At 37.6% G+C, this 26,965-nt stretch overlaps 1 protein-coding gene across 3 annotated transcripts in view; it reads left to right on the top strand.

Moving 5' to 3' along the window:
• The window catches only part of LOC124163362 (replication factor C subunit 1), a 44,839-nt gene that overhangs the window by 11,924 nt on the left and 5,950 nt on the right, over positions 1-26,965 (top strand). For all 3 annotated transcript variants that reach the window (XM_046540227.1, XM_046540228.1, XM_046540226.1), the window contains 9 exons: positions 1,590-2,081; positions 5,383-5,562; positions 5,799-6,327; positions 6,467-6,535; positions 6,903-7,052; positions 8,817-9,043; positions 12,693-12,890; positions 17,957-18,108; positions 18,697-18,811. In XM_046540227.1, coding sequence (XP_046396183.1) covers positions 1,590-2,081; positions 5,383-5,562; positions 5,799-6,327; positions 6,467-6,535; positions 6,903-7,052; positions 8,817-9,043; positions 12,693-12,890; positions 17,957-18,108; positions 18,697-18,811 — 2,112 coding nt within the window. The remainder of the gene's footprint in view (positions 1-1,589; positions 2,082-5,382; positions 5,563-5,798; positions 6,328-6,466; positions 6,536-6,902; positions 7,053-8,816; positions 9,044-12,692; positions 12,891-17,956; positions 18,109-18,696; positions 18,812-26,965) is intronic.

The raw sequence follows: 26,965 nt of genomic DNA, 5'->3' as shown, positions 1-26,965 counted from the left end.
CTGGTGGATGTCAAACTAGAAAGGAAAGAAATGCCATTTTCATGAATATTCCAAAACATACTCCTCCAGTTTGTATCATAGACCTACATCAAAATTTTGGGCTTTCCTTGCTTCATTTTTGGGGAATTTTGTTTGAAAATTAGAATTTTTATGTAGGCTATATGAATACGAAATTTAAGTTGATAGAATGTGCAAAAATTATTTAAGTTATTCTGTCATTACATAATTTCCTAAAGTAGAGCTTGGCATTTGGTAGAGTGTGTTGTAGTATAGTCAGAAAGTTGAACTCCGTTCAAATATTTCTCAGGGAAAGTTTGAAACTCACTTTTTGAGAGGGAAAAGAAAGCAAAAGCAATAGGGTAGTTTCCTTCATCAAAGAAAACGAAATGCATTGATTACGATTCCTTACCCACCATTAGTGTATTCATAATATACAAATTATTTGGTTTTAGAAATCCCAGTTTTGACGAATGGCAACGGTCAATTTTAACCTTATTTGAAAAAGGCCAGATTGGCGCCAATGCGATTCCACTCCACGTGACGTCACAGGGACCTAGTTTCTATACGAGTAGATATGAGTTTTACTTTGTCTGAGATTACCAATGCATGCATGAGGCACAGAGCTCAAGGAAACATGTCTTAATAATCACATATTAAAAATACCTAAGTTCGGAAAGTTTCCTTTGTTTGATAGGGGAATAATAATCCTTATTTAAGCCAAGCGCTACCAGCTAGCAGGGTACTCTGCTACCTGCTAGCAGCCTGCGTCGTATCAGCGCTCAAGCCTCGCTCCAAGGTCACCTCACAGGCGGCAGGGGGAACCAGAAATACGTCACACAGACTTTTCCCATCATTCCTACATAGCCGTCGCGTTTTTGCATGCTTGAAACTTTTCACTTTTCGTTTAATCGCAAAAAATAGATATCGTCATAAAATCTAAGAGCATGAAATACGTACTCCGTGAGTAATAACCTTTCGATTCAGGCAATGAAAAAATAATAGGAAACCACCCTATTAGATTGATGTTATTAGAAATAATTGCTGGTGCCTTTTTGTGGAAGTTGTTAATCATCATAATAAAAAACAAGTTTTAGCTCTGCATTTAATTTAGTATTAACGGGCATGGGTTTCTGGAGATCAGTGCCATTCAGGCACTCAGCTTTGGAATGTCAGAATTCAGCCAATTCTGCTGACTAGCTTCCCAAAAAATAGCACTGCGCAGCTGAATCCTTGGTCATTCAATATTCAATAAAAAGTTAAGTTTACTTATTGTTTCCTTATGCAGGCTGATGTTAACCTTGAATGAAATAGTACTTGAAATTATTCGAGTGATGAAGTTATACTTGCCAAAGTGAAAATCTTTTTATGTTGCTTCCAAGAAGGTTCAACTTAAATAATTTAGGACACAGTTTATGTCCCACATAAAGTGAGTGTGTTGCTTTATGGAATAAATGATTCATTCCCAGAACTTAGCCAATTGCAAATTCTGCTAAAACTATGTGATTTCCCTCGTACATTATGCGTCAAAATTGATGCTACTGAAAGGTTCATACTTTTAAATGGTGAATTTTATTATCTGTTTCTCTCAGGTGTCTTCTCCAACAAGTTCTGTTCCCAAGAAAGGTGAGATAAAAGGAGTACGTCGCACTGCAGACTACCTCAGTATGTCGTCAAGTGATGATGAAAGCTCGGCCAGGGGTTCTGGAACCAAAGGAGGACAGTCTAAAGATAAGCAGAGTCCAGCAATGAAGGGTAACGGTGAAAGGAGTGAAGCAGCATCTCGAAGTCCTTTAGCTAAAGTAAAGGAATCAAATGAAGCGGCAAAGAGGAGTCATCTTGAGAGTCCATTGCAGAGGAAGGTGGGCCATCATAAAGGATCAGTAAAGGACGTTGCTCATGACCAGAAAACAACCCCGAGACAGAGGAAGAGGAGTGTCGGATCTGAGGAGGGGGATCATTATTCTGCTTCAAAAGGCGACGAAATGGATGAGTCTGAGAAAAAAAAGCAAAGGGCCTTTCAGTATCAAAGATATCTACACCGTGAAGGCCCTAGAAATCCTGGCAGTAAGGAAGTCCCTAAGGTAAATATGTACAACATTATTTGCATATTTTGCTTACCCAGGAATATGTGATGATTAGTTTTTTTCAGTGTTGCTGGTTTACCTTTGTGAAAATGGGGATGTCAACTCAAATGAGTATATGCTATTCATTAAAAGAATTCAATTTATGGAAAGTAAAGACATGTTTCAATGAAAGAAAAATTCCTCATTCAGGCATTCTCTTATAATTTTAAAATAAGAACATACGAAAGTTGACACACAATTTTCATGAGTTAGTGATGTGATTAAAGTTTTAGATTCATTAACTTTTTTCTGTACAACTACTCATAAAGAGTAAGAATCACTCACCAGGGTGTAAGCGACAGCAAACCACATAAGGCTTTGAAGTAATGGAGAAGTGGTGACCCACTCACCAAGAGTTTTTGATGCGATCAACATATCATGTATCTATGAATGGGTTAAGGCCAGTGATTTTTTGCTGTTAATAGTTCTGAAGGAGGTGAAGAATCATGAAACGGACGAATGCGACTCTTTATTTTTATTAAGGGTGGTTGCCAAGTAATTTGTGGGTTTTTTTTTAAAGGTTATGAATGACAATTTAAGAATCAATGTCTTTTTATACTTCAAGGATAATATTACAAAAGTGGAAGAACTCTCTAAAAATAATTCCCAACGGAGTTAAATGTGAAAATAATTTTTTTCAAAATGCATCATTTTCTTGAAGTTCTTGAGGGTATTCCGAGAAAATTTACCTTTACCAGTTACTAAATATAAATTTATCACTTCTCCTAATCTGGCAAAAATCTATGATATTTGATCTAAATTTGAGTACATGGGTGTGATTTATCTTTCTCCTTAAGATATATGATGACTTTTTGTCTGATGGGCAAGTGCTGAAATGAGGAACTTGCATGGGTCGTAGATTGCTCTAAAAACTATTTTGAATAAGTCAAATGGATACATTAGCTCGCAAAAATACCTTCAGTTTCTCCATTCAACATCAAAAGAAATAAAAAAATTGCATTTAAAATCGAGAAAAATTTCTCTGAGCCGACCACTGCGCGAAGACACCCGAGCGTTGCCGAGGCCAGGCGTGACGTCATAGGTGCCTAAACAACCGTAGGGAGTAGGGAAATACGCTGAGCGCATGGTGTAAAATTTGTTTTGAGGGAGTATTTAGCCGCTCATCGTCACTTTATTTTGTTCTGTTATTCTTGGGCAAGTTTTCCTATTGCTATTGTGCCTAGATTATTACTTGGGACATTAATAATGCGGCATCGGGATGATGAAGTACAAGCGTTTCACTTCGTATGTTTTAGTTATCAGAAAAATGGATGATAACGTTGCCACTCGTTCGATTAGTACACCTGAAACTCATCTACATCTACATAATACCCCGCAAGCCGCATAAAAGGCGTGTGGCATGGGGTGTTAGGACACCAGCCTTTTTTTAGGACACCAAAAATTGATGCCACGACCCTCATGGAATTTGTTAAGACAAATTATTGCTATACGTCGGCGGCAAATCGAGTTGTAAAAGAAACTTGTAAGTAATACTGGAGGATAACGATCGTATGCTGTGCTGTTGACATTAGAGTAAGCTGTGCTGTTGAATTTGGCAACGCCGAATTAGCGGAGAAGGTAGTCCTATCCGTCCTACGGTACGAATTCACAGCAAAACAGTCTGCACACAATCCACATGTGAAATCGCGAATCGGTTCCGCTGCCAACACACACACAAGCTAAAACCTATTTCAATAATACAGGTAAATCCATAAACAATATACTAGCATATAACATAAAATTATAGTGGGAAATAGGCAAATACTCTTATCAAAAACTGGATGTCACTGTCACATTCTTATATTCATCACGTACAACTTACAATAACAGAACTCGTTATGATGAAAACAACTATTTATTCACTGATTTAAACCCTTAAATTAGCCCACACAAGTGACACAGGTGACTTTTCTCACTACTATTCGTTGAAATAATGGAATAACAAACGTCACACACAGTTTTTATTTTAATAGCGTGATCGTGAAATGTCATATCTACGGTGAGCAACAGAGATTAGCACGCCACTAACAATTTTTACACCACTGTTAGACATTTATCGATAGCGTAATAGCACTTTTTACAATTCAATCACGATGGAACACTGATAACTCTTGGCCGATATTTTTCAACCTTGTCAAACTTTGTGCATTACAACCACTGGCACTGTGATTATTAGCAGTAGCGTCACGTTGAAAATAACACTATTTTGGCACAAAAATGTTCCTAGATGTCTCTAATCAGCGAGCAAAAGTTGCATTGACTGGAATTCACCCCATAATACAAGCACAGACAGTCCTAAACGACGAATTCTCCGGTACCCACGAATAAAGTTATTGTATATAAAAGCTAAGCGGACATTAGTAAACATCAAAATCGTTCTAATTACATACTTAAATGAATGATATGCCGTCTATAACATCAACTTACAATTAACGTATCCCCCTTCCAATGGCCGTGGCTCAGACTCCTGCAACGATGTTATTTAGGTATTATAAAATTTTTGGTTTAACTGCTCCAGTTTTATATTTTATGCCCTTACTCAGATATTAATATTATAAATAATGCAAAATATGAGGGCTTCCAAGCCTCTATCGTCGGATATTTATCTTTAAATATAAAATAATCAACACGTCTAACAAACGAAGCTCTCACAACTGCTGGCAACTATTACAAACAATCACAACAATAGCTTCGCGTGATGTTTAGGCACCTTTGACGTCATCGAGGCTTCGTCGGCAGTGGCTTGGGGGGTGAGGGAGTTTTTCCCGCGCTTTAAAATTCGTTATATTTATCATTAAATATCTCGCGAAGGAAAACTCAGATATACATGCGGTTTTCTTTGTTGTATTCAGAAAATAATTTTCTGTCCGCCTGTGAAATAAAAAAAATTCATGCAAGTTCCCCATTGTGCAAAGTGTATTAATTATGTGTGAACATGATAAAGTAAGCAAAGTTTCGATAATGTTGTAATCACTTTTTAAAATCCATTTATAGTAAATAAAATAAAACTGCATCGATCAATCCCTCTTATCACCATTATACCTGTCTACCACTCTACCTAAGAAATTAAGTAATTTTGAGAATTTTGTGTCCTGACTTTTTTCTGTAATAAGCATTCTGTTGGTATTGTTACGTATTTGTTTTTGAGGCACTATTTTGAATGTATGTATTTCTTCTCTTCTTGCAATTATCAAGTGTTCAATTGGTTCAGTTCCATATCACTTACCAAGCATTCCTTGTTCTCATTTATCTCTTGTAGGGCAGTCCTAACTGCCTTGCAGGCATGACATTTGTCATTTCTGGGGTTCTGGATTCTCTTGATCGAGAAGAGGCAATGGCTCTGGTTCAACAATGTGGTGGCAAAGTTACATCAAACGTCAGCAAAAACACTACTTACATTGTTCTTGGAGATGAACCTGGTCCTGCAAAGGTTACAAAGGTGAGAATTAGCTAAAGAATTGTACAGGATTCATATTTTATCGCTTTGTGTTTGAAAATACCCTTGTTTTTTCAAAAGTTCACAGGACCAAAAGTTGTAAGGTTTGCATTTGCGAACTTCATAAGAATGATACTTTTCAGAAACCTTGAAAAAACATAATACCTATTTTATGAAGCAGTGGTCAAATACATTGCATTTTTTTCATGGTGAATTTAAATGTTATTTATAATTTACAGGCTAGAAATTTGGGTACCAAGGAGCTGACAGAAGATGGTTTGCTGGATTTGGTGAGGACCAAAACAAAGGAATTAGAAGGTACTAGCCCCAGTGCATTAGGGAAGAGGACAATTAAAGAGGAAGAGGGAGAGCTTGAACTACGTTCGTCACCAGCTAAGAGACAAAAAATGAATGTTGAGGAGCTTGTGGAACAGAAAAAGCCAAGCCTTGCTAAGAAATTGACTTACATGTCACAGAATTACGATCCTCCCAAGGTGAATGTGGCCAAAGGTTCACTAGTGGCCTCCGTTAAATCAGAGGAAAAAAGTTCTTCAAGGACTCAAGTGGAAGATTCTCAAACTGGAGTTTCGTCTTCAGCATTGCAAGTGAAGGCTAGTGATACAATGTGGGTTGATAAGTACAAACCAACTTCCATCAAGCAAGTGATTGGGCAGCAGGGTGAAAAATCTAATGTGAATAAGTTGCTGCGATGGCTTTCAAACTGGCAGAAATACCATGGTCCTCATGGCAAGAGGCCTCCTCGACCAGGTGAAAATTTAGCCTATATTTTTGATATGTTCTAATTCAAACTACTCTTGAAATCTCACATAATTACTGATGATTTCATCTGACATTTGTTGATAATAAAATTAATGATTTTCAATTGACATTTCTTTTTTCAATACAGGCCCTTGGGATAAAAATGACGATGGGGGATTTTACAAAGCTGCTTTACTCTCAGGGGCTCCAGGAATAGGTGTGGTTATATGTTACTAGTTGACATTAATTTTTATCTTAAAATAGTGACAGGTTTTTCAGATGTTTGATTGCATGTACTTATTAAGTTTTGTTCCAAATGTTAAGATAAAAATTCAAGGCACTTAAAAAGTATCAGGAGTCATTAATTTCCATGATTATTGATTGCAAAAATCAGTTATTGAAGAGTTGGATTTTTGCTTGTGTAGTCTTAGACTTAAAAACAAGGCTGCGGTTGTGTAAAATTTTAAGTTTGAATCAATTGTTTTAAAATAAAGTACCAAATAATCTCATTCATTTATACCTTTGAATCTTTGAATATTATTTGCGTTTTCAATCCACTAATTTATGGCTTCTGTATCCTCCAGGAAAGACAACATCAGCTCTTTTAGTTTGTAAGGAATTGGGAATGGATGCCATTGAGTTTAATGCTTCAGACACCCGTTCCAAGAAGCTCCTTGAAAGTGAAGTCTCGGAGTTAATTTGTAGCAATTCTTTATCTGGCTACTTCAAAGCAGGTAAGAAATGTTAATTATGGATTTTTTATATAGTTGAATAATATTTTTGCTGCGTGTTATGGAAATTGTCATAGAAAAGGAAGAGCTGCATATTTATCTCCTTTGCATTGCCATCCTTAATGAACCATAAGGGCGCAACTCCTAGCAGGGTTAACCTCTGTGAAGCCTGGGAATGGAATTCATGGGCCTGGATGGGGAAGTGGTCTGTTTAGTAGCCCATTTTGGAAATGGATCCCATGGTTTGATTCCCAGTACCTTGGAATTTTTCTCATGGCAATTACATATGTTGTGTAAATTCGGATACTACCTATTCACGTGGGTGGATTGAATTATATAAAAATAATATGAGTACATCTTTGTTGGTAGCAGTTTTCCATCTGTTCTGATCTTGCATCAGTTTTTCCAATTATAAACCCAAGTTTCTCCTTTATCAGCTGTTTAATGAATTCCATCCTAAATCTGCCATGGCATGCATAGATGTTCCTTCAGCCTTTCAACATGGTTGCCTGCTACATACTACCTTTCATCCATCAATTGGTGTCCCATTGTGATTCTTTGCATTCTGAGCAGTTAAAATAATTTAGTGAGGGAGCTGTTGTGAAAATTCTTTTCCAGGGGATGAATTTTTTTTTTGCATTTATATATTCTTTTCAGAATTTGATTTGCGCGTTAGGAACTGATCATTTACAAAACCAGAAATTAAGGTTTAATCTGAAGCTGTACAAATAGTGAAGCCATGTTTGAAAACTTCATTACCTATTGTAAGTGGTGGACATAATCACCAGTAACAATTTTGTTTTTCTGTGGATTGTGCGATTAGTTCTACCTCATAAGGGTTGAGCTGTGACTCATGCATTCAAGTCAACTACATATTTAAGTATTAGGCCTACAAGCTCTCTGCAAAAGACAGACCTCTGCATCTCAAAATTTTTCTGTAAAGTCACTTTCCACTGAAAATTTTAAGTTGTATAGCCACCTGGTGAGAAACAAAAGAATAAAAGTTACCCTTTGAGAGAAAAAAAGATTGTGATATTGACAAAACAATAATATAAGTGTGTTCATATATTCCTGTTTACGTAACATAAGTTGTCCTTCATTACTTCTCAACTACCCTTAATATTTCTTGGGTTTTGCTCCTTATACATTTCATCCTATTATGTTTCGTACATAATGGCTGTGTCTCATATTACCAATCCTCTGTACTTTTTCTGTAGGATGATGCTCCACTTACCATTTCTTTCATTGTCTTGAGTATCTGCTCATTTTTTGACTTATGCATTCATTTGTTCATCAGCATTGTCATTCAATGATTCTATTATTTTCTTATCATATTTTCTGATGGTCAATGCTTCTGAGCCTTACAGGCAAACCGGAAAGGGTTGTCCTCTTACAGGTATTAGGGTTGAAAGAGGGGTAGCAGGCATTGTTATATGGCCAAGAATCAAAATTCCTATGGTCAAATATGAACAAAATGCTTCTGTAAAGAATGGTTCAATATACCCTTTAAAGAGATTATGAAATAAAGGCTATTAACTGCTATTTCTCACTATTAACGTTCAAGAGAATATACTGTATTGGAAGGTGAGGGTTTTGGGTTGTAAGCGGGGGACAAAATTTGGCTGATCAGTCCTCCGTCATAGAAAAACTCTGACTGACTCGCCTATGGAGTGTCACTGCCCGCATGAATATGTTTACATACTGGTTCCAAGTAGCACCTTACATAGTTGGTAATTGACATTTATAAATAATTTATTTACATCGTAGGCAAAAAGAAGGAAGAGGGTAAGAGAAAAGTATTGGTGATGGATGAAGTGGACGGAATGGCTGGGAATGAGGACAGAGGTGGTGTGGCAGCCTTGATCCAGCTCATTAAGGAGTCGAGAATACCAGTCATCTGCATCTGCAACGACCGAGCCCATCCAAAGATTCGCTCCTTGGTGAATCACTGCTATGATCTCCGCTTTCAGAGGCCTCGAATGGAGCAGATTCGTGTAAGTCCCACATTCATATATTGGAATGAAGTACTTAATGGGGTTCATCTAGTACCTATAGAGAGTTCGTATATGCGGACCTTATAGTCATCCATGAATGGCACCTCTTTGTTCATTACTTCCTCCTCCTCCATTTATTTACTTTTTGGCCTGCTTGACCTTAATTGATGTCTATGCTTAATGACTGGCATAAGATTTTACGTATGAAAATCGGATCATGTGTGGAGTACTGTAACGTCGCAGACCGGGCGTAAGTCTCAGGTCGCACATTTTAAAGTGTGTGTTCTTGCCCTTGGTGTCGGGAAGCGAATAATCACACACAAATACATATTCAAAGTTTTTAACCCAAAGTTTATTTCCCTTTAAATTCCCAAATAATCAAGTAAATGAACAAACATCAAGTAACAATGAACTTGTGTGGGTTCGAAGATTTTCGCGGCATTGATTAGATGATCTCTGCATTCTATTCGGGTTTTCACCGTGTCCATTGTGTTTTGGTGACAACAGTTTGGCTGACATTGCAGTCAGCGTCTTCAGGTCGAAGGTGAGGTAACTCGGAAAATTTTCCGCCTTTTATAGGCATAAAATTTCCTGCCTTATATAGGCGGCGGCTCCTCATCCTGCTGCTGCTCTCTCATTGGTTGGTTGTCCATCTCTCATTGTTGGTGGTCGGAGAATCCTTTTCCATGTGATATGGAGGCTGTAGCCTTGATCCCTGTTGAAATATGCCAGCGTTTTTGCTATCTCAATAGCTTCTCTGATCAGGCGAGGGAAGTATTTATTTTCTTTTGCTATTATCCTGGCGTCTTCAAAGAGTATGTTGTGTCCAGGTTCACTCCAAGCATGCTCAGATATGGCTGAGAGTTGGTGCTGTTTATTTTTAGTAGCCCTTCGATGTTCCTGCGATCGGATTTTCATTGATCTTGACGCCAGGATAATTTCTGAAATTTCTGTGCCACTACCAAGATTTGAACCTGAGCCCACGGGGTGGGAAGCCAACACTCTAGCCACCACTATTGGAGTGTGTGAGTTTTATTGTTTATGTTTTATTTTTATTGTCGTGTCCTCCCGTGGACAGCTCGACAAGGGGCGACTCAGAATTGGGATCTTGGACTAACGCTGAGGGATTCCGAGCAGCGAAGGTGGTCCTCTAGGAGGGACGGTATCGGGTAGAAATGAAAGATCCCGGGTTTGCCACAAGAAGTGTATTTGATTCCGTTGATTCTTGTGCGAGAGTGATCTCCTCCCTCGGCTTCTCCGGGTTAATCATTGAACTTCCCTTCCACGGCCCTGTGGGCCCCCGCTACGCGGGTCCCGACTCATGACGAATGACAAATCACGAATGACGTAAATGACGAAAATGACCTTGAGTCAATGATGCATGCCGTTTTTAAGGCATCCCCACATCCGACCACCCCTCCCCCTCTGTGAGTTCGAGAACCTTCCAACGGTACGCCATTCCTTGCTGAAAAGTGCAAACGCATCGGCAATCAAAAATGCGGTTCCCACTCTCAGCAAAATTAGCGCAGTGCGGATATCGTGGCTTTCCTTTTATGAGAGTGCACTCGCATCGTCTATCCAAAAAATGCATTCCCCGCCATCAGCACAATTCGCACCGGGCAGGCATAAAGGAAAGTTCAAGAGACCCACGCAGGAAAGGTGAAAATACGATGAAGAGGACGCATAGACCGACCAAAAGAATATGCACGCATCAACAAAAAGAGTGTGAGGACTTAGTCGAACGCAAAATGAAGTCGGGATTTAACAATATGATCCATATTATTATCGTCAGTAGTCTGTTTGGATTATCATTGTTGTCTTTGTTTGGAAAGCACAGTTGGTATGTGTATCTATGCCCTGTTTTGTGTTAGGTAGTAAAAGTAAGTAACAAAGAATGACATTCGAGCTCCTTTTCTACGCTCTGCTTTCGGTGTACTTAACTGATGAGGAAGAAATCACAGGGTTCCCACTCAACCGTGAAAACCTTAAAACCATGAATAAGCCGTGAATTTCGTCTGCCGTGAAAAAACCTGGAAATAGCCGTGAATTTCATCATAGAACCTAAGAAATCTCTCAAACTTGATTGTAGAACTACGATAGACAGATTAAAAGAAAAATCGATGTTTCGATCATGTTTCAAGGCCGAGTCACGTGCAGATACTGTCCACGCATTTATCTGCACACGTATATTCGAAGCGCAATTATGTATTGGTCTATGTGCCATGACAGCACATTAACCTTAAGCCTGTGATTGGAAGACATTATAAAACTTCTATAAATTATAAAGATATTATGTACAGTGCAACCTCGATATAACGACACCCCACGGTGCACTAATAAACATTCGCTATAGGGAATTGTCGCTTTACCGGAGGTGGAGCAAATAATAGCCAATATACCTGTTGGGAACAGATATTCAGGAACAGGAGTGGTGCGCCGACAGATAAACATCTATCCGATAACCGTAAGCATAAATCCATACGAAAGGCGATGTTTTTTTGCATCACTAAATTTCCTTACTCAAATAACGACTAACTATTCAAACAATTTATAAGCGCCGCACTGAATAAAAATCATGCAAAGCATTGTTTCGTCAATCATTATATTTATCGAACGACAGTTTACCACATAAATTTGAGACTGAGCACTCCATTAACAGATCACTAGCAATTACAGAGGTTAAGGAGTCTTGATGAAAGTCTTCCGGCGGTGAAACCCTCGCTATGGCGAGAGCCAACGCCGAAAGGGTCTCGTAAAAACGAATTTTTTAACACGCTTATTATAGGGTCAATTATCAGTGCATCGGCTATCTCTCGTAATAGCGGGGGTGTCGCTATAGCCCGTACTCGTTTTAACGAGGTTCCACTGTATGTAGTTAATCTTATAGGCCTATCCAAAACTTTTTTGCATCCTCAATTTAAGGTACCTATTAGGCTAAGGCTGCTTATCATTTGGGAAGGATGATGGGTGTAAGGGTCTCATCCTTATAATTAAGATGAATTTTGGGTTATGATAGGTTCAGAAGGCTTGGAGAGAGAGAGAATCTCATGCCATCATTGAGGCACCATGACCTGGACTATATGAGTATGAGAGGAATGAAACTGATTTCATATGAGTAAGAAAATGAGCATTGATTATAATAATATACAATAATTATCTGTCGAGTCTTGTAAGCAGTACTCATTTCTATACTAGTATGTACATATTTTCTGTTGCACAATTGTTTTAGCTTGGTATCCTATGGTTATTTTTTCTGCTGCAAGGTAGTGTTTGAAAGTCTTTGTTTGTAGGGTGGAAGGGGCTCTTGCCATGTACATATGTATTGTAGTTGTATAGTGAATTCTGTATTATAATGGTTTCTCTAATTGTTCTTGGAGATCTACTTGCGCATGTGCTTCTTTTCTGTGGCTTAAGTTTGGGAGTGATTACAGTGATGGTTGATTTATCTGGAATGCCTTAGTTATAAGTTATCTTACTATAAATGCCAGTGGAACGTGACAATGGTTGCTGTATTTATTTTTATATTCAGCTTTATGCATTACTTAATATCTTCTGTGAAAGGTGTAATTGTTTTGGCAATAAAGAAATTCTTTTTATTGCATTCTCATTTAGGCTACTTAATAAGTATATTTTCCATTTTTTTTTACAGGGAGCAATGATGTCAATATGTTTCAAGGAGGGAGTGAAATTGGCTCCTGAAGCTCTAGCAAATCTTATAACATCAACAAATCAAGATATCCGACAGGTTCTACATCAGCTCAACATGTGGTCTGCAGACAAAAATACCACTAAAACTGATGGTAGTCCATCCAGTAAAAGGAAACAGACTCTTAAGGATGTGCGACTGGTAAGTGGTGGAATTGAACTTCATGAAATTTACGGTATGGTTTCTTTAAGTAATGAATACTGATGGCTTTTGTTGTTGATTTTTTTTGAGATGACAGAGGTAATTTATGATAGTTCATGAGTTGTTATTTTTTGTATGTGCAATAACATGTTTTATATGCATTAAGATTATACTGGGTCTCTGCAATTATGCATTATCATTGAATGATAATTTTTATGATTTTGGATTTATTTGAACAAAAGATACCAGATGTGAGTTCAGCGTTGAGGGTGAAAGGAGGTCAGCATGCTAAGAACTCAAAATTTTCCATGTTTCTCAACAATATTGGTGCAATGATTGAGATACAGTAAAACCTCGTTTATTTAAACCCTGTTCATTCAACATAATTCGTAATTCAAAGTTGTGGGCTGTCCTTGGCAAACAGCATGGGAAATTGCATTCTGGTAATGTGAAATTGTGCTTTACATGTTATTCACCGTCTAATTTTGCCGTGCCAGTCTCGTTTGTATGTATCAGGTAATTTGAAGTCATCCTCGGCATAGGTATACAGTAGAATCCTGATTTAAGGTTTTTCAGGGGGGACAAACTTTAAAACACTAAATGTGGAAAAACACTAAATGAGGACATGACATTTTTTTCAGATTTTAGGGTCTGTAATGATTGAAATGGCTTTTTATGAATAAAAAATATTATTTTACGTAACTAAAAGGTGCTGCATGCAGCAAAAAATTCATTGGTTAAGTGTTTTCAGCCCTATGAAGGTTGCGGATAATACTTTTCAGGAATCAGCTAAAAAAATGGGTAGTAAAAATAAGTAATGAGAGGATGACAATTGTTTTAAAGAAATATTTTAAGAAAAATTTAAAATGCATCAACTGAAAAGCATTCCCACACGGAATATTATTATGGAAATTAGTGATTCCATTTTTACCTAATTTCAGTGGTCTCGATGAAATTTTAAATATTTTTCTGTAAAAGCGACATGTAGGTGACTATAGCATTTCTAATATAATAAGAAAAGGTGTAAGTAGGTACTCGAAAAATCGTCATTGCATCTATAAAGATGAGTGAAATAAAGGGACAGCAGAAGATCGCTAATCCCGAAATCTAAACTACCGAATATCTATAGTAAAAGGGAGGTTTTCTGGAATTATACCAACTTAACGTTTTCTGTTGCCTCGGCGAAACGAGGGATTTATGAGCCTTTAAAAAGCCTCCCGTGCGCACATTTTGGATTTCGAGGTCATCCAAAAAAGGAGAATATTATTTCTGGTATGCGTACAAGTGATTCAACTCGATGATGGCACCAGATTCGTTGTCATATATCCGCGGCCTCATGCAGGTCGAATGGAACCGGGAGAAGTTGTTTACGCGGCGTGCCTCTGGAGTTCGGCAATTTCGTCAGGGTTATGATGTCGAAGTCAACCATCAAGGGATACCTGCCGGATTTTCGTATTTTTCCGCGCTCATCTATTCTACTGTGAGTATGCGGTAATTTTTTTCCCAGTATGAGCGATTTATTTTGAGTCATGGACCGTGATAGTTCGTCAAAACTCCGATTGTCATTCTCTTTTGACATTAATTAGCACCAGATAGATATTTTTGAATCGACGTCGATATCAACCAGCCGCATGTCGGTAAATTGGCTCCGGGATATCTAAATTACGATGTAAAATAATGTTGTTCTGCAGGGAAAGAATGCTCTCACTCACGGTCATGACAGGGGAAACACTTCCTCTGTTCTTTCGCTGTTCCTCCGTGGAAACTGACCATGGAATGGATTACAGAAAGAATCTTCGAGTGAACTGCGCAATTGATATTGGGCCTCCTCTTTTGAAAAGAGAAAGTAGCCGACTGGAAAAAGTATTGGGCTAATAATGGACTGCCCATAGGGAGTAGAGTTAAAAGGGGCATAAGCCATCAATTGAAAACATTACGAGAAAACATTATTGTAGCGGCCCTCGGAGGATAACTCGTGTCATCAGTCGTCACGTATCATCGAAGTCAAGTTCAAGAAGTGAAGGATAAGGTAGTTCGAGGTTATTAAGGGATGACTTTGCTCCATTAGATCGGATCTGATACAAAAAGTGCCTGGTGTTTGGATCAGAAGGGGAGCGAAACATTACGAGAAGACAAATCACCCAGCTTGCGAGTTGAAGGTCGCAGCGCTGCGCTCGCGGAAAGCAGTTGAAGAAGCGTTCCCCGGTAGATTCTATCGACTCTTGGTAAACTTTCATGAGACTGTTCTTGTTGATGAGCATAAATTCGAAGATTTGGATGAACCGTCATGAAAAAACGTTAAATCGAGCAAAAAAATCTTGAGCGGGACAAATTTTTACGACCATAAATGCGGAAAAACGCAAAATGCGGAAACACTAAATACGGATAATTTTTACATTGTCCTAATAGGGAATGAATTGGGACCCAAAAAAATAAACGCTAAATGCGGAAAAACGTTAAATGCGAAGACGTTAAATCTGGATCCGACTGTATTAACAAGACCCATCAGCAATTATTTTGAAGTGATTAACAATGGCCTTCTGATTGAAACCAACTTCATATTTCTAAAGAAGCTGTTGTAACTAAATCATGTATCTCACAAGTTGATACTTCGCCACTCCATCCTCAGATATTTTTCTTTGGGCATCAAGGTTGTTGACCATACCTCCAGAAGGCACCAAGACTTTTTTCGTTAATGTCTTTTTCTAGGCTTGAAAATGAACTATACCACCCTCGGTACTAAATATACTGGGTTCATTAGGAGGAGGGAGGAAAGGAACATGTGAATGGGTGAAAATCATCTCGAGAATCACTTACCTACTTCAGAGATTGCCTAGATCAGGGGTGGTCAGCCTTATGCACGCTTGGCAAGTGGAGCAATTATTTTAGCACACAGTGCTGCCAGGACACCTCTATCTCACACAATGGGCTGGCATTAGAGTTTACTCTCATGTCAACTTTGGCACTCAATCACCAAGAGGTTCGCCACCCCTGGCCTTGATACTTCTCTGCTTTTTGTCCCTGTTGTTGAGTCAATCCCACTATTTCATCCGTGCATGAACCTATCCATAAAGTCTCTAATCTTGCCCCTTCACTAGGACTGATCAATGGATTATCCATTCCCATGCCTCTCTCCAAAGCCATCCATCTCTCCGTGCTTCCATAGCAGGTAATTGGAGGTGATTGGAGGAGGTGAATTGTTGCCTTGGCAGGTCTCAGTTTTATGATATTAAAAAATTCAGTATACAGGATCATTGATCATTGAAGAGAATGCTGAGGCAAATATTTTAACATAGCATTGGCGACAGATTTTTTCTGTTGCCCAAGTCTCAATGGTGATGGAGATAACTATAGATTTATACATAATTGTTTAATTACAATAAAATGTAAAATTAAACAAGATTTCTCTTGATTCATGTTTTGTTTTCATGCAAATATTTGTTAATAAGATGAAAGTTTACAAAATTAATGCTCTTTAATTTGGAAATGATCCTGGCAATATTAAATAAAGTTTCAATTCGATCCTGGGTGGAATGGGCATTGAATTCTGGGTGGGCAAGTGCTCTTTCTCAAACGTTAAGATCAGATGAAGGTTCCATAACCTGAAACTTACGGCAAGGATGGATAAATTTTCCTGTTAGGTCAAGGTGCTCCATTTGCTGAAGACTAAGATTATGAAGCATGACAATTTATTTGTAGAAGTAAGATATTCACCTCTTCCCTAATGTTACAACTTAACCTTTAAAGGACTGCTTTAAATCCCAGATGTATCACTGCATGGCCGGGCATTTTAATGACCTAGGTTTAAAATATAAGCAGCTCTCCAGATAACTCTCGAGCGACGAAACTCATTATAAGCCGATTTTAAATGAAGTGTGTCTTAGTGGTCCCTAAAGGGGCCGCAAGGCCATAAACGAAAACATTAGGTGGTCTCTTTTGGGACTGCAAGGGCGATAAAGGTTGACTGAGTCAAATTTCCTGAAGTGGCCTATGCTTGCAGTTCATTTTCATTAGGATTTGTGAAGAAAAAGAAGTAATTTGGCAGGTAAAAAATATAGTGAGGCAGAAAAATATCATAACAGACGTTCCTGGCAAAAAGAAATGTTTGCAGCCTGACAAATTGTGAACAATACGTACAGTGTTTGTATGTGGGAGACAATAGGCACATGGATCATGTCAGGACTCCTAACAGGAGTTTTTTGAAACTAATATTCATAATTAATCACAGTAGTAATACTCCATGCTTAATGTTAATATCAACTGATATAGGTTTTTGCACAGTTTAATGCCATATGCTAGGTTTAGCTTTATAGTTTTTACAGGTTGGCTACTCAGAAAACAGTGCTAAGAAGCTGAAACCTGGGTTGGTGGTTATTAAATTAAGTGTGGACTAACTATTGTGTTTCATTAAGGCTATTATCGTAAGGGTCTCCTAACAATGTTCTACTTATCAACTACAAAGTATTTATGTCCATGCCCTGTTTATTACATCCAACTGACTATTAATTAAGTACCGTATTTCTCCGAATATAGTCCCCCTCTGAATATAGTCCCCCCTTTAATTTTAAGGCTTCAGTTTCGGGAAAAGTAAAAAAAAAAATGTGTTTGAATACAGTCCCCCCCTTTGCTTTTACCACTGGCATTTTTGGAAAAAAAGGGGGGACTATATTCAAACATATATGGTACTTAGGTGTTAAAAACTTGAGTCAAAAAGGTTATGAAGAGCATTAAGTGTGCTTAGGAATATCAGCTATTGTATGGCTTCCTTTTTTTTTGTTGAAAGATATTCCTTTGCATCTGAACTGTGTAATCACCTTTCACATTCTGGTAAACAGCTCATCTGAATACTATCTCAGTTTTATTACATGCTACCAATCCACTTAATTGTTTGAAGATAATTTGGGTAACTGGAACTCCTAATAAAGTACAGACTACTGAACTGGATTGAACAAACTTGTGGTTCTAGTGAAAGTGATTAAATAACTGCGTATGTTTAAGCATCAGTATTTTTGCATTGCTTGAGTGGATGTGATTCACAATTTTAAATTTTTATTTTCTTGATGCAGGGGCCTTGGGATGTTTTAAGAAAGGTGTTTTCTGCTGAGGAAAGGCGGAACACCACTATAAATCAGCAGGCTGAACTCTTCTTTTATGATTACAACTTGGGCCCCCTGTTTGTATTTGAAAATTATCCTAAAGTTTCTCCAAAGTCAGCCAGGTAAGTTCTGTGTTTTATTATTATTTTTTTTTTAGTTTTTTAAAATATCAATATATTTATTGGTATATTATGTGTTATTACATAATATATGTGGTGAATTTATACTGCCCCTTTGACAGCCATCTGCTATGTTTTTCACTTTTTTTGTGGTAGTTCCATCTTGTGTGTCATTTCCTTGTACGATTTACAATTTGTACTTAGTTTTTTGTGCCTGATCCTCTACAACCTTCGTAATATGGCTGGCCAAAATTATTATTTATGTCTTTCCTCCGAATTTTGTGCTACTTTCTCCCAATCTTTTCTTAACTTTTTTGTTGTCGTAAGGTATGGGTGATGGATTTTTTTAAATTCTGTATATTAGTTAAATAAACCAACAATGCCCTTGTTTTATACAAGATATAATTGCACCTATATGATAATTGTACTCCTTTTGGCACAGGAATTTGAAGAAGAGATTTTTTTGTTGTCGTAAGGTATGGGTGATGGATTTTTTTTAATTCTGTAAATTAGTTAAATAAACTAACAATTCTCTTGTTTTATACAAGATATAATTGCACCTATATGATAATTGTACTCCTTTTGGCACAGGAATTTGAAGGAGAGATTGTCTCTGTTAGCCCAGACTACTGAATCCTTGGCAATGGGAGATATCATTCAGAAAGTGATCCGTACAAATAATGCATGGAAACTTCTTCCTTCTCAGGTATGTTATTTGTATTTTTCCCTGTTAAGTTACTCAGGTTTTAAAATATTTATTGTTAAAATGTGAATAAAAACTTGGCGCAAATGAGTTAAGTTTATGCATGTATATCATTACTGACTCAAATATTATTTAACATTCTTATCAAGTTGATTACAGTTGCATTTTTCTGTTATCCAATTTTTGTCTGCCTTGACTTTTTCGTAATTACAGTTTATTGTAAATTTCATAGCATATAAATCATCATATAAGGGGAAGGCCACATCAATGTAAGCCCCTGGCCTGAAAAATTCTTGGGTCGTCATTGTTGTTGTTTGTGTGCTGCAACACTTGTTACTATATCATTAGAATGATTTTTATTGCTTACATTTTAAACAAATAAGTTATTGCTTTAGCTGAAAACAAAAATCAGGATTTTGCATCACATAGAAACGAAAGTTATTGAGAGAAGGAAATATATATTTCTTTATTGCCAGTGGGATTATCAACCAGCCCATGGAGTATATGGGAAGAATACCATTAGGCTTACCAATTCTGTATCAGGAAATACGGGTTTCCTAAATGTTCTAATCATAATCAGTACGCTTGATCAACAAGGCCATAGTGTGTGCAGCAAACCAACTAAGGGCTTTACCCAGCTTAGACAACATGGTTAGTGGTGGCTAAGTTCCACCTTATTCTAGGCCCAAAGTCCATGTGGACAAAACTAAAATTCTCTGCCAATCCACTAGTACCGGGACTGTTTAATAAAGGAATCAATGCAATTAAGTTGGAGGAGAACTGTATGAATCATGATACTGGGTTTCAATTGAGTCATATTTGAAACCAATCACCTAACATATTAGAAGGATTCAGAAAAAAATAACCATCTTCTCTACCACCTTCAGCTATATGAAAGCCCAATGAGAATTGTGAAGACACTCATTCCCATATGATGATAGCAGAGGAAACTGCTGGCTGAAAGATTAGCAGTCATAATAATGTTTGAATTCACTATCTTTGAAGTCAATGTCAAGGAAATTCAAGTTTTACCTGTGATAAGTTTTTATAGAAACTACGTTTTCAAGGATATGGAAAGTGATTGGGTTGGCATAAGAAATGGAGGAATAAGAGGCTTCATTAAATGGGGAGGGAGAGAATAAAGTGACTATCTTTAGGAAAATTGAATTGAAAATACAGGGTGAAACCTCCATATTGCTATTTTGTTTATAGGGGGTTTGATATACGGATGTGATTTGTGTGTTGCGTTGTTGCAGGATGAGAAAAAATAAATCTAGATTGAAGATGTCAATCACAAGCGTAGAAGCTATAGGGTTTCCTGGTGGGCCTTTTTTTTTTAAGGGAAGAGAAATTTTGACCGTGGCAACAATTAAGGGTAACTGGAACGATAATATCTAATGCCTCATGCGTGGCTCATTGACTGACTTGTTTGCTAAACATATTTGATTTGTGGGTTGTGTTGTTTCAGGTTGAGAAAAATATTGGAAAGGAATTAAATTTGAAATGGTGCAAATTCTGGTTTTTCCATGCACACATTTGGTCCATTATTTACAATTTTTTGTGTATTGAGGGCATCATACTATATAGTACACCCATGTCTCGTATAGCGCAATTTCGATTAGTGCAATTTCGATATAGCGCAAATTCGTTCCTCGGGGAAACATTGCAACGCAGTGTAGCCTAATCAAAAATCTTAAACGCTCTCGTGATAAAACGTGAACTTGCGCTAAGTACACACGAAATTTCTATCAATTTACGCATATTAATATTATTTCTTGCCTCAAATCTTCTTTTTTGTTTATATATTAATCGAAATTCATTGCTGCGCAATTGCCAAAAGTATTACTCGTCATTGGGTCTAGATAGCCGGCCTACCGAAGATTTATCTCGTCTCCTTAACAGAATGATAATAAATAATTTAGATCGTTAATTAAGCGTGGGGCTAGTGGAAAAGTTTTTTTTTCAGCAATACGGTTTGAGACGTATTTTTGCCGTCGTAGGTTACCGGGCGATTGCCTTCCAGGTAGAGAGTCTACGCTAAAGCCTTCAAGGTCATCGGTATTCACGGGGGAGAAATGGAGCGGTGACCGAGTTGCGCATGAATAGCATCAACACATAAAAGGGTCCGCTATAGTGTCTCAAACACAATGGCTTCGTTCCCTCCCCGCAGTCATAGCCCTTCTGCGTCTCAGGAATACAGTTCAGCAGAAGAAGGTGATTTAGATAGAGCCATACAGGGTAAAAACCAAGAGAATATGGCAAAAAATAGGAATGCGTGTAGAAAAATCAAGAATTTATCAAGAAAAACCATTAACCTAGAAGAGGACTTGAGAGAGGTCAATTGCTTTGAAAATGGAGAGCGTCAAAGCGATATTGCGCGGAAGTTTAAACTCACGATGCCTTATTCTGAATAAAGACGAAGCTAAAATATCAGTGACCTCAGCCGCACCAACTTCAACCAAGCGGTCTACACATACGGAAAGTTCATGGTGAATCAGTACAAAAAGACGAGAGTGGTAATCGCTCCGAGACATTAATTGAAAGCTCCGGTTGGTTCCAGAATTTAAACGGCAAGCAGGTATTTTCAGTGCGGCGATATCAGGTGAATCTGCAAGTGTTGATAGCGCAGCCACCACAACATTTTCTGATGAACTCCAAGCTGTTATTGAAAGTGGCTCCTTTCCCCCTCAACTAGTTTTAAGTGTTGATGAGACGATATTCTTTTGGAAAAGAATGCATTCTCGTTCATTCATTTTCAGGGAAGGAAAACCTGGGTCAGGTTTCAAGGCATTTAAAGACTGTTTCACGTAGCTGCTAATGACTCGGAGGACTTCAAATTAAAATGATTTATCATTCATAAACTCCGCTAGCTATGAAATGGCATTTAAAGTAGCATTTTCCTGTCATTTCGATGAGCGACAAAAGGGCCTGGGTGACACAATAGTTGTTTTTAGACTAGTTTGAAAAATCATCAACTGCCGGCAACGCATTACGATCCCCTGAGATAGCAGATGTTAGCCCACCCGCACGACAGGACGGAATTTCGAAAGCACGTAAGAATTTTTTTTAACGTGAATAAAAGTCTTTGAATGCGTGAATACTATCTTTAAAGATGTTTTAAACTATAAATATTTATAGAAATAATGTTTTCTAAGGCTTTTTATGGGAATATAGATGTTTTAGAGGAAATTCAATACCCAAGACCTATACTACCAGGAACGCATCCCTATCTTCCCTATGTTAAAACGCTCTCGTATAACGCAAATTCGTATAGCGCAAAGACCCCAAGGAACGCATCCCTTGCGCTATACGAGACATGGGTGTATATCAACAATTCTGATAGGGAGGGGATTGGCACTTTTTTGATGTGCTTTTATTTCTGTCTGGAATCCACAGAAACAAGTCTTTGATCCTGAATTTCGATCAACCATCCAAACATGTTATTTATGTAAAATTTTATGGAAATTTTTTCCCGATGACCACCAATTTGGCCGCGGATTAGTAATTATTCATAATTAATCCTGGCTGGATGTGATACCGGGAAATACATAGAATATTCTGTCTCTTTGACCTCTAAAATATTGAAAATGCATGCATCCCACTATTTCAGTGCACATCTCTGGTCGATGGTCTCTCAAATCAAAAACATGCACCCGATCTGGTATTGGCATGCCACAACATTGGGTTGTCGTAAGCCAAAAAATTTCTTTCCTGACCATGTTGGGATCTTCAAATCTTTTAGGAGAATTTAATTAATCAGAATGGGATGTACCTTCAGCCCCAAAATTATCTGTGGAATAAAAAGGGAATAAATGTCTTAAAACGAATTGTAACCCCCATGCCAGATCCAATATCCATGATAGCCTGAAAAAGTGGTGTATTCGAAGGTATTGTAGGCCACACTTGCACTTCTACTTCTCATAAGCTGCGCAGACTGTGGAAATGCAAAAAGGCATGTGAACACGGGGCTATTGGTCAGAATGTAGAGAAACTCTAAGGATAATGTGGAATTGGGAAAGACATTGCATATAAGCGAATGGGAGAATAATTTCTAAGTAAAGAATTTTACTATAGAGAGGTTGTTTTCCTGACTTGAGCCCACTTGAGGACTTAGTCATTTGCAGGTTTTTCTGCATGCATAATGTTGGGGAAGAACCAGGGACCAGGGCTCTGACTTCTTTGTAAGGAAGTTTTCATAAAATTTCACTTCATGGAAGTCCATCATAAAGAGGTTTTACAGCATATGCATATTATTTTAAGGCTTGTTATTTCTGTATGTGCAAAAAAAGTTTCAAAATTCTCTTTTGTTAACATAATCATTAGTTTATCCTGTCAAAGTGATTGTGTTATGGAAGTAGGCAAATTTTTTAAAATTAAACTATTTTCATATTTAGGATATGGTGCTAATTCACAATTATTTTTTCCTTGTGCATGACTGGAAATTTCTAATATTCTTTTGAGAAATGTTCATATCAATATTTTAGAGATAAAGACTAATAAGAAAATATCTCATAAAATATCACGACTGAATTCATTATTGGTCAGAATATAGAGGAACGAAAAACTAAGGAAAATGGAACAGAAAATTGAATTAAATGGAAGCAGTGCCAGGAAATTTCCTGAACTTGTGAGAAGTGCAATTAGGGTGTTTATCATATCATTTAACTAGTCTTTCATTAGTATCGAGATTAATGATATTTCTTGAGATACCAGCCTGACTTGTTGCAAAGCGAAGATAGATTTCATGGATTCTCCCTAGATCTGCTTGGACCTCATATTATTTTATAGTTTAATTATTTTATAATTACTGTGGTACTACTTCAAATTGCTATGAGGTCTTATAATATCTCTTGTGATCTAGTTATAAGTATTTTGACATCTCATAGCTAATTTCTAAACCACTTTCATGGATTCATGTGTTGATCGACTGCTTGAAATTTCCTTAAGGGTTTTGATTAAACTATTATGGTAGAAATATATGATATATTTGGGTCATTCCATTTCAAATCAACCAGGCCATGACACCCACCGACTCGGATTTTCATGAAACTTGCCATGGTCAAATATCATGGTATGATTAGAGATTGTGTGCAATTTTAGCCTCCAATTGTCAATTGTTAATGAAATATGAGTAATTGAAATTTGAGCATGACCCCTAAATTGCCGCAACGTGCGACACATGGTGATTTTTATTTTCATCCATAACTCCATTCCCGTGAGATGAAAAGACATGATTTTTTTTTCTAAAGCTAAGGAGTCCATAATGATCCCACGATTGTCATTAAATATTCACTGCATGAAGTAAGTCAGCTGCAAAAAAATAAAGTTTACAAAAAAATCTCGCTTGTACCATTTTCGATTGTGAGCATCCACAGGGAAAGGCCATGCGAATACAGACTCATGGTTCAGTTTAAAATAATCATTAATGTATGAGCAAAGATCCTGATGAAAAAAAATCATGAGTCCGGCGTTCCTTTTAGTAAAAAAAAATTCTCATTCATGGTCACGGGAAAAAATGGTATTTTTTTCAAGCCACATGGAAATGACACAATTTAGAGGAGAGATAAGCTTATACTCATGATTAAAAAATATTGGAGCATGCATTATCTCACTATAGTGTATGCTACTGGCTCTTACAGTAGGAAACACATAAGCAGTCATGTCAATGTACTCCCCCACATACTGCTAATTTCGTGCTATCAGGGCTATTTGAGTAGAGGGAGTTTTAATTAAAAAAAACTGCATGAGCCATGGTAGACACATTCTACATTCCTTTTAATCTTAGTCCAAAGACCAGATACATTTCATATCCAGATGTATTGACATCACAGGAATGTACATTATTGAATGTCAAAGGGAACCGTCATCAAATCATTTGAATTGAGAAATCTTTCAGGTACTTCACACTAATGCTTATTTTCAATGTTTCATTTAGTGATTCTATATCATTGGAAATTTAGGTAGAAACAGTACAATTAAATAAACAACCTTACCAATTGATTTGAAAGTGAGCCTCCTCTTTTTAACTGGCTGATCACATTCTAAGATGTCTTAGTGTTTTTCACAAAGTCTATATATATTTTTTTAATGTGGTCCACTTCCTCCCTCAAGAAGTAGTATGACCTCCCAGAGCTTGTAGTTGCAGGAGAATTAAGCACACACAATATGTGTCCTAGTGGCACACAGCAAACATCATCTCTCTCAGGCCAAGAGAATGAAGGTGAGGGTCCTTTAGGCGTCATGAATTTAACTGAAATATCACTTTCTTCATGGTTGAGAGCTTCCACTACTCCAATGTACCACTGCATGCTGTAAATACAAGCTGCATATGAACCAACAACCAAATTATCTGGGAAATCCACTGTTACGGAACAAAAATCAAATATAATGCTGTACTCATCATCCAGGCCAGTGAACTTTGCAGCGACTTTTCTATCCAATAAAGGCACAAAATGATGGAAGTTTCTTGTACCTGGAATTGTTTTTGCCTTGGTGGATCTTTCAAGAAGTTTACTACGTGACCAAGCCACATCACTAGACTTAATGTAATGGATGTTGATGTTTTTCACATTATCTCTACAAAATTCATACATCCCGCTGCTGTTTGTTATTTGCTGTGCCATTGGGCGTTGCAGGCTGGCTTTCCTCGCCATTCGTTTAATTGTACCACCTATACCATCACAAGAAGACTTCCCATGGCTCGTGGAAAAAAAAGACCAGGTTGCATTAATGCCATAGTCATTATAATGATGGCACAAATTTAAAAAAGACTTGCAGTTTTTATATTGCCCAGCACATCCATCTGTGAAGTACTGAACTTCTTGGATCATCGGCGAAGTTCTCTTTAAAAATTCTATCAGGTGGCGTTGCACTTCCATAACAAAGGCCACATCATGGTTAAGGTCATCAGATATGAAACAATGAGATGAGGTAGTGAGAGTATACTTTCGAGTTATACTTTAAGTCTCACTTGTCAGAGTAACTGACGAAGGTAAATCTTCTCCGGATACTTTATTTCTCCCCACTAGTAATCCGAATTCATCAGCTCATCTGGCGCTACCCTACTTAGCAATGAGTGGGTAAGTTACCTTCTCTGAAGGACAAAAATAATTAATGGCGCAGCAGGTCATGCTTCACCCACTGCAGTATGCTCTGCGTACGCCGTACGCGATAGCATCAGTTCCGAACTTCACCTCGTACAAGTAGTTCCGTACTTTCCAGGATGTGTTGACTTCAAGCCAGCGAGTGTTTTCCGTGTGGGTTTAATCAAGTCCGGTTTCATTTTTATTAGTTTTATTTTTATTTATCTTCTGATCATGGCCCTTTCGAAGGAACAAGTAGGAACTTTAAAATATGGGCTCAAAATCATTGAAGATGAAGAAAAGAATCCGAGCTAGAAGTGCGTGGATATTGCAGAACGCCTCGGGCTGTCCGCTAGCACATGACGTTCGGGGTTTTTCACATGGAGCGAGCTATCATGTGAAAAGAAGTGGGATGAAGCCGAGGATCAGGTGACCGTGCCGCTGACGACGTAACATTGTTCACGCTTTACGCATTGCCTCAATTATATTAAAAATATATTTATTAGAAAGGAAATTTTCAAATAATAAACTATTTTTGGCCTTTGTGATCGATCTCACAACCAATCACTTCGCCGGCAAAAGCGGTTGTTTTAGGCACACTATACATATTGCTCTCGTAAATACGTGTATTTAAATGGCGTTTGATGTATAAGAATTTTTATATCAGACAGAAATCCATAATAGCAGTGCAAATGCCGAGTGGAGTACAAACATTTTTTAGCGAGGTGGCGTGTTCCTTTACGACATTTGAAAGAGATATTAGGCGAATCAACAATATGACCAAAGTGTTTCGATGCAGTACTAATATTTCTGTATTCGGCTAAAATCTTGTTTGAATCCTGTAATGAATATCATAATCACTAGCAAAAAAAATTCCTGCGTTTCCTGTAACATAAGCAACCCAGCCAAACATTCCCGCATTCACCGTTTTTCTTTGTCCATCCCCATGAAAAACAATAGATAGAGGTTCCACTGTAACTCCTTCATAAGGTACATCTTGAATGTTACAATGTTTGATATTCAGATAGGTGTACTTGTGATTAACTGCTTACAACATAGATAATGGTGTTCTGAA

The sequence above is a fragment of the Ischnura elegans genome, chromosome 8 (assembly GCF_921293095.1).
Source record: "Ischnura elegans chromosome 8, ioIscEleg1.1, whole genome shotgun sequence".
Classification (NCBI taxonomy): domain Eukaryota; kingdom Metazoa; phylum Arthropoda; class Insecta; order Odonata; family Coenagrionidae; genus Ischnura; species Ischnura elegans.
Note: the sequence above shows the minus strand (reverse complement) of the source record. Positions and strands in the feature narration are given on the sequence as shown.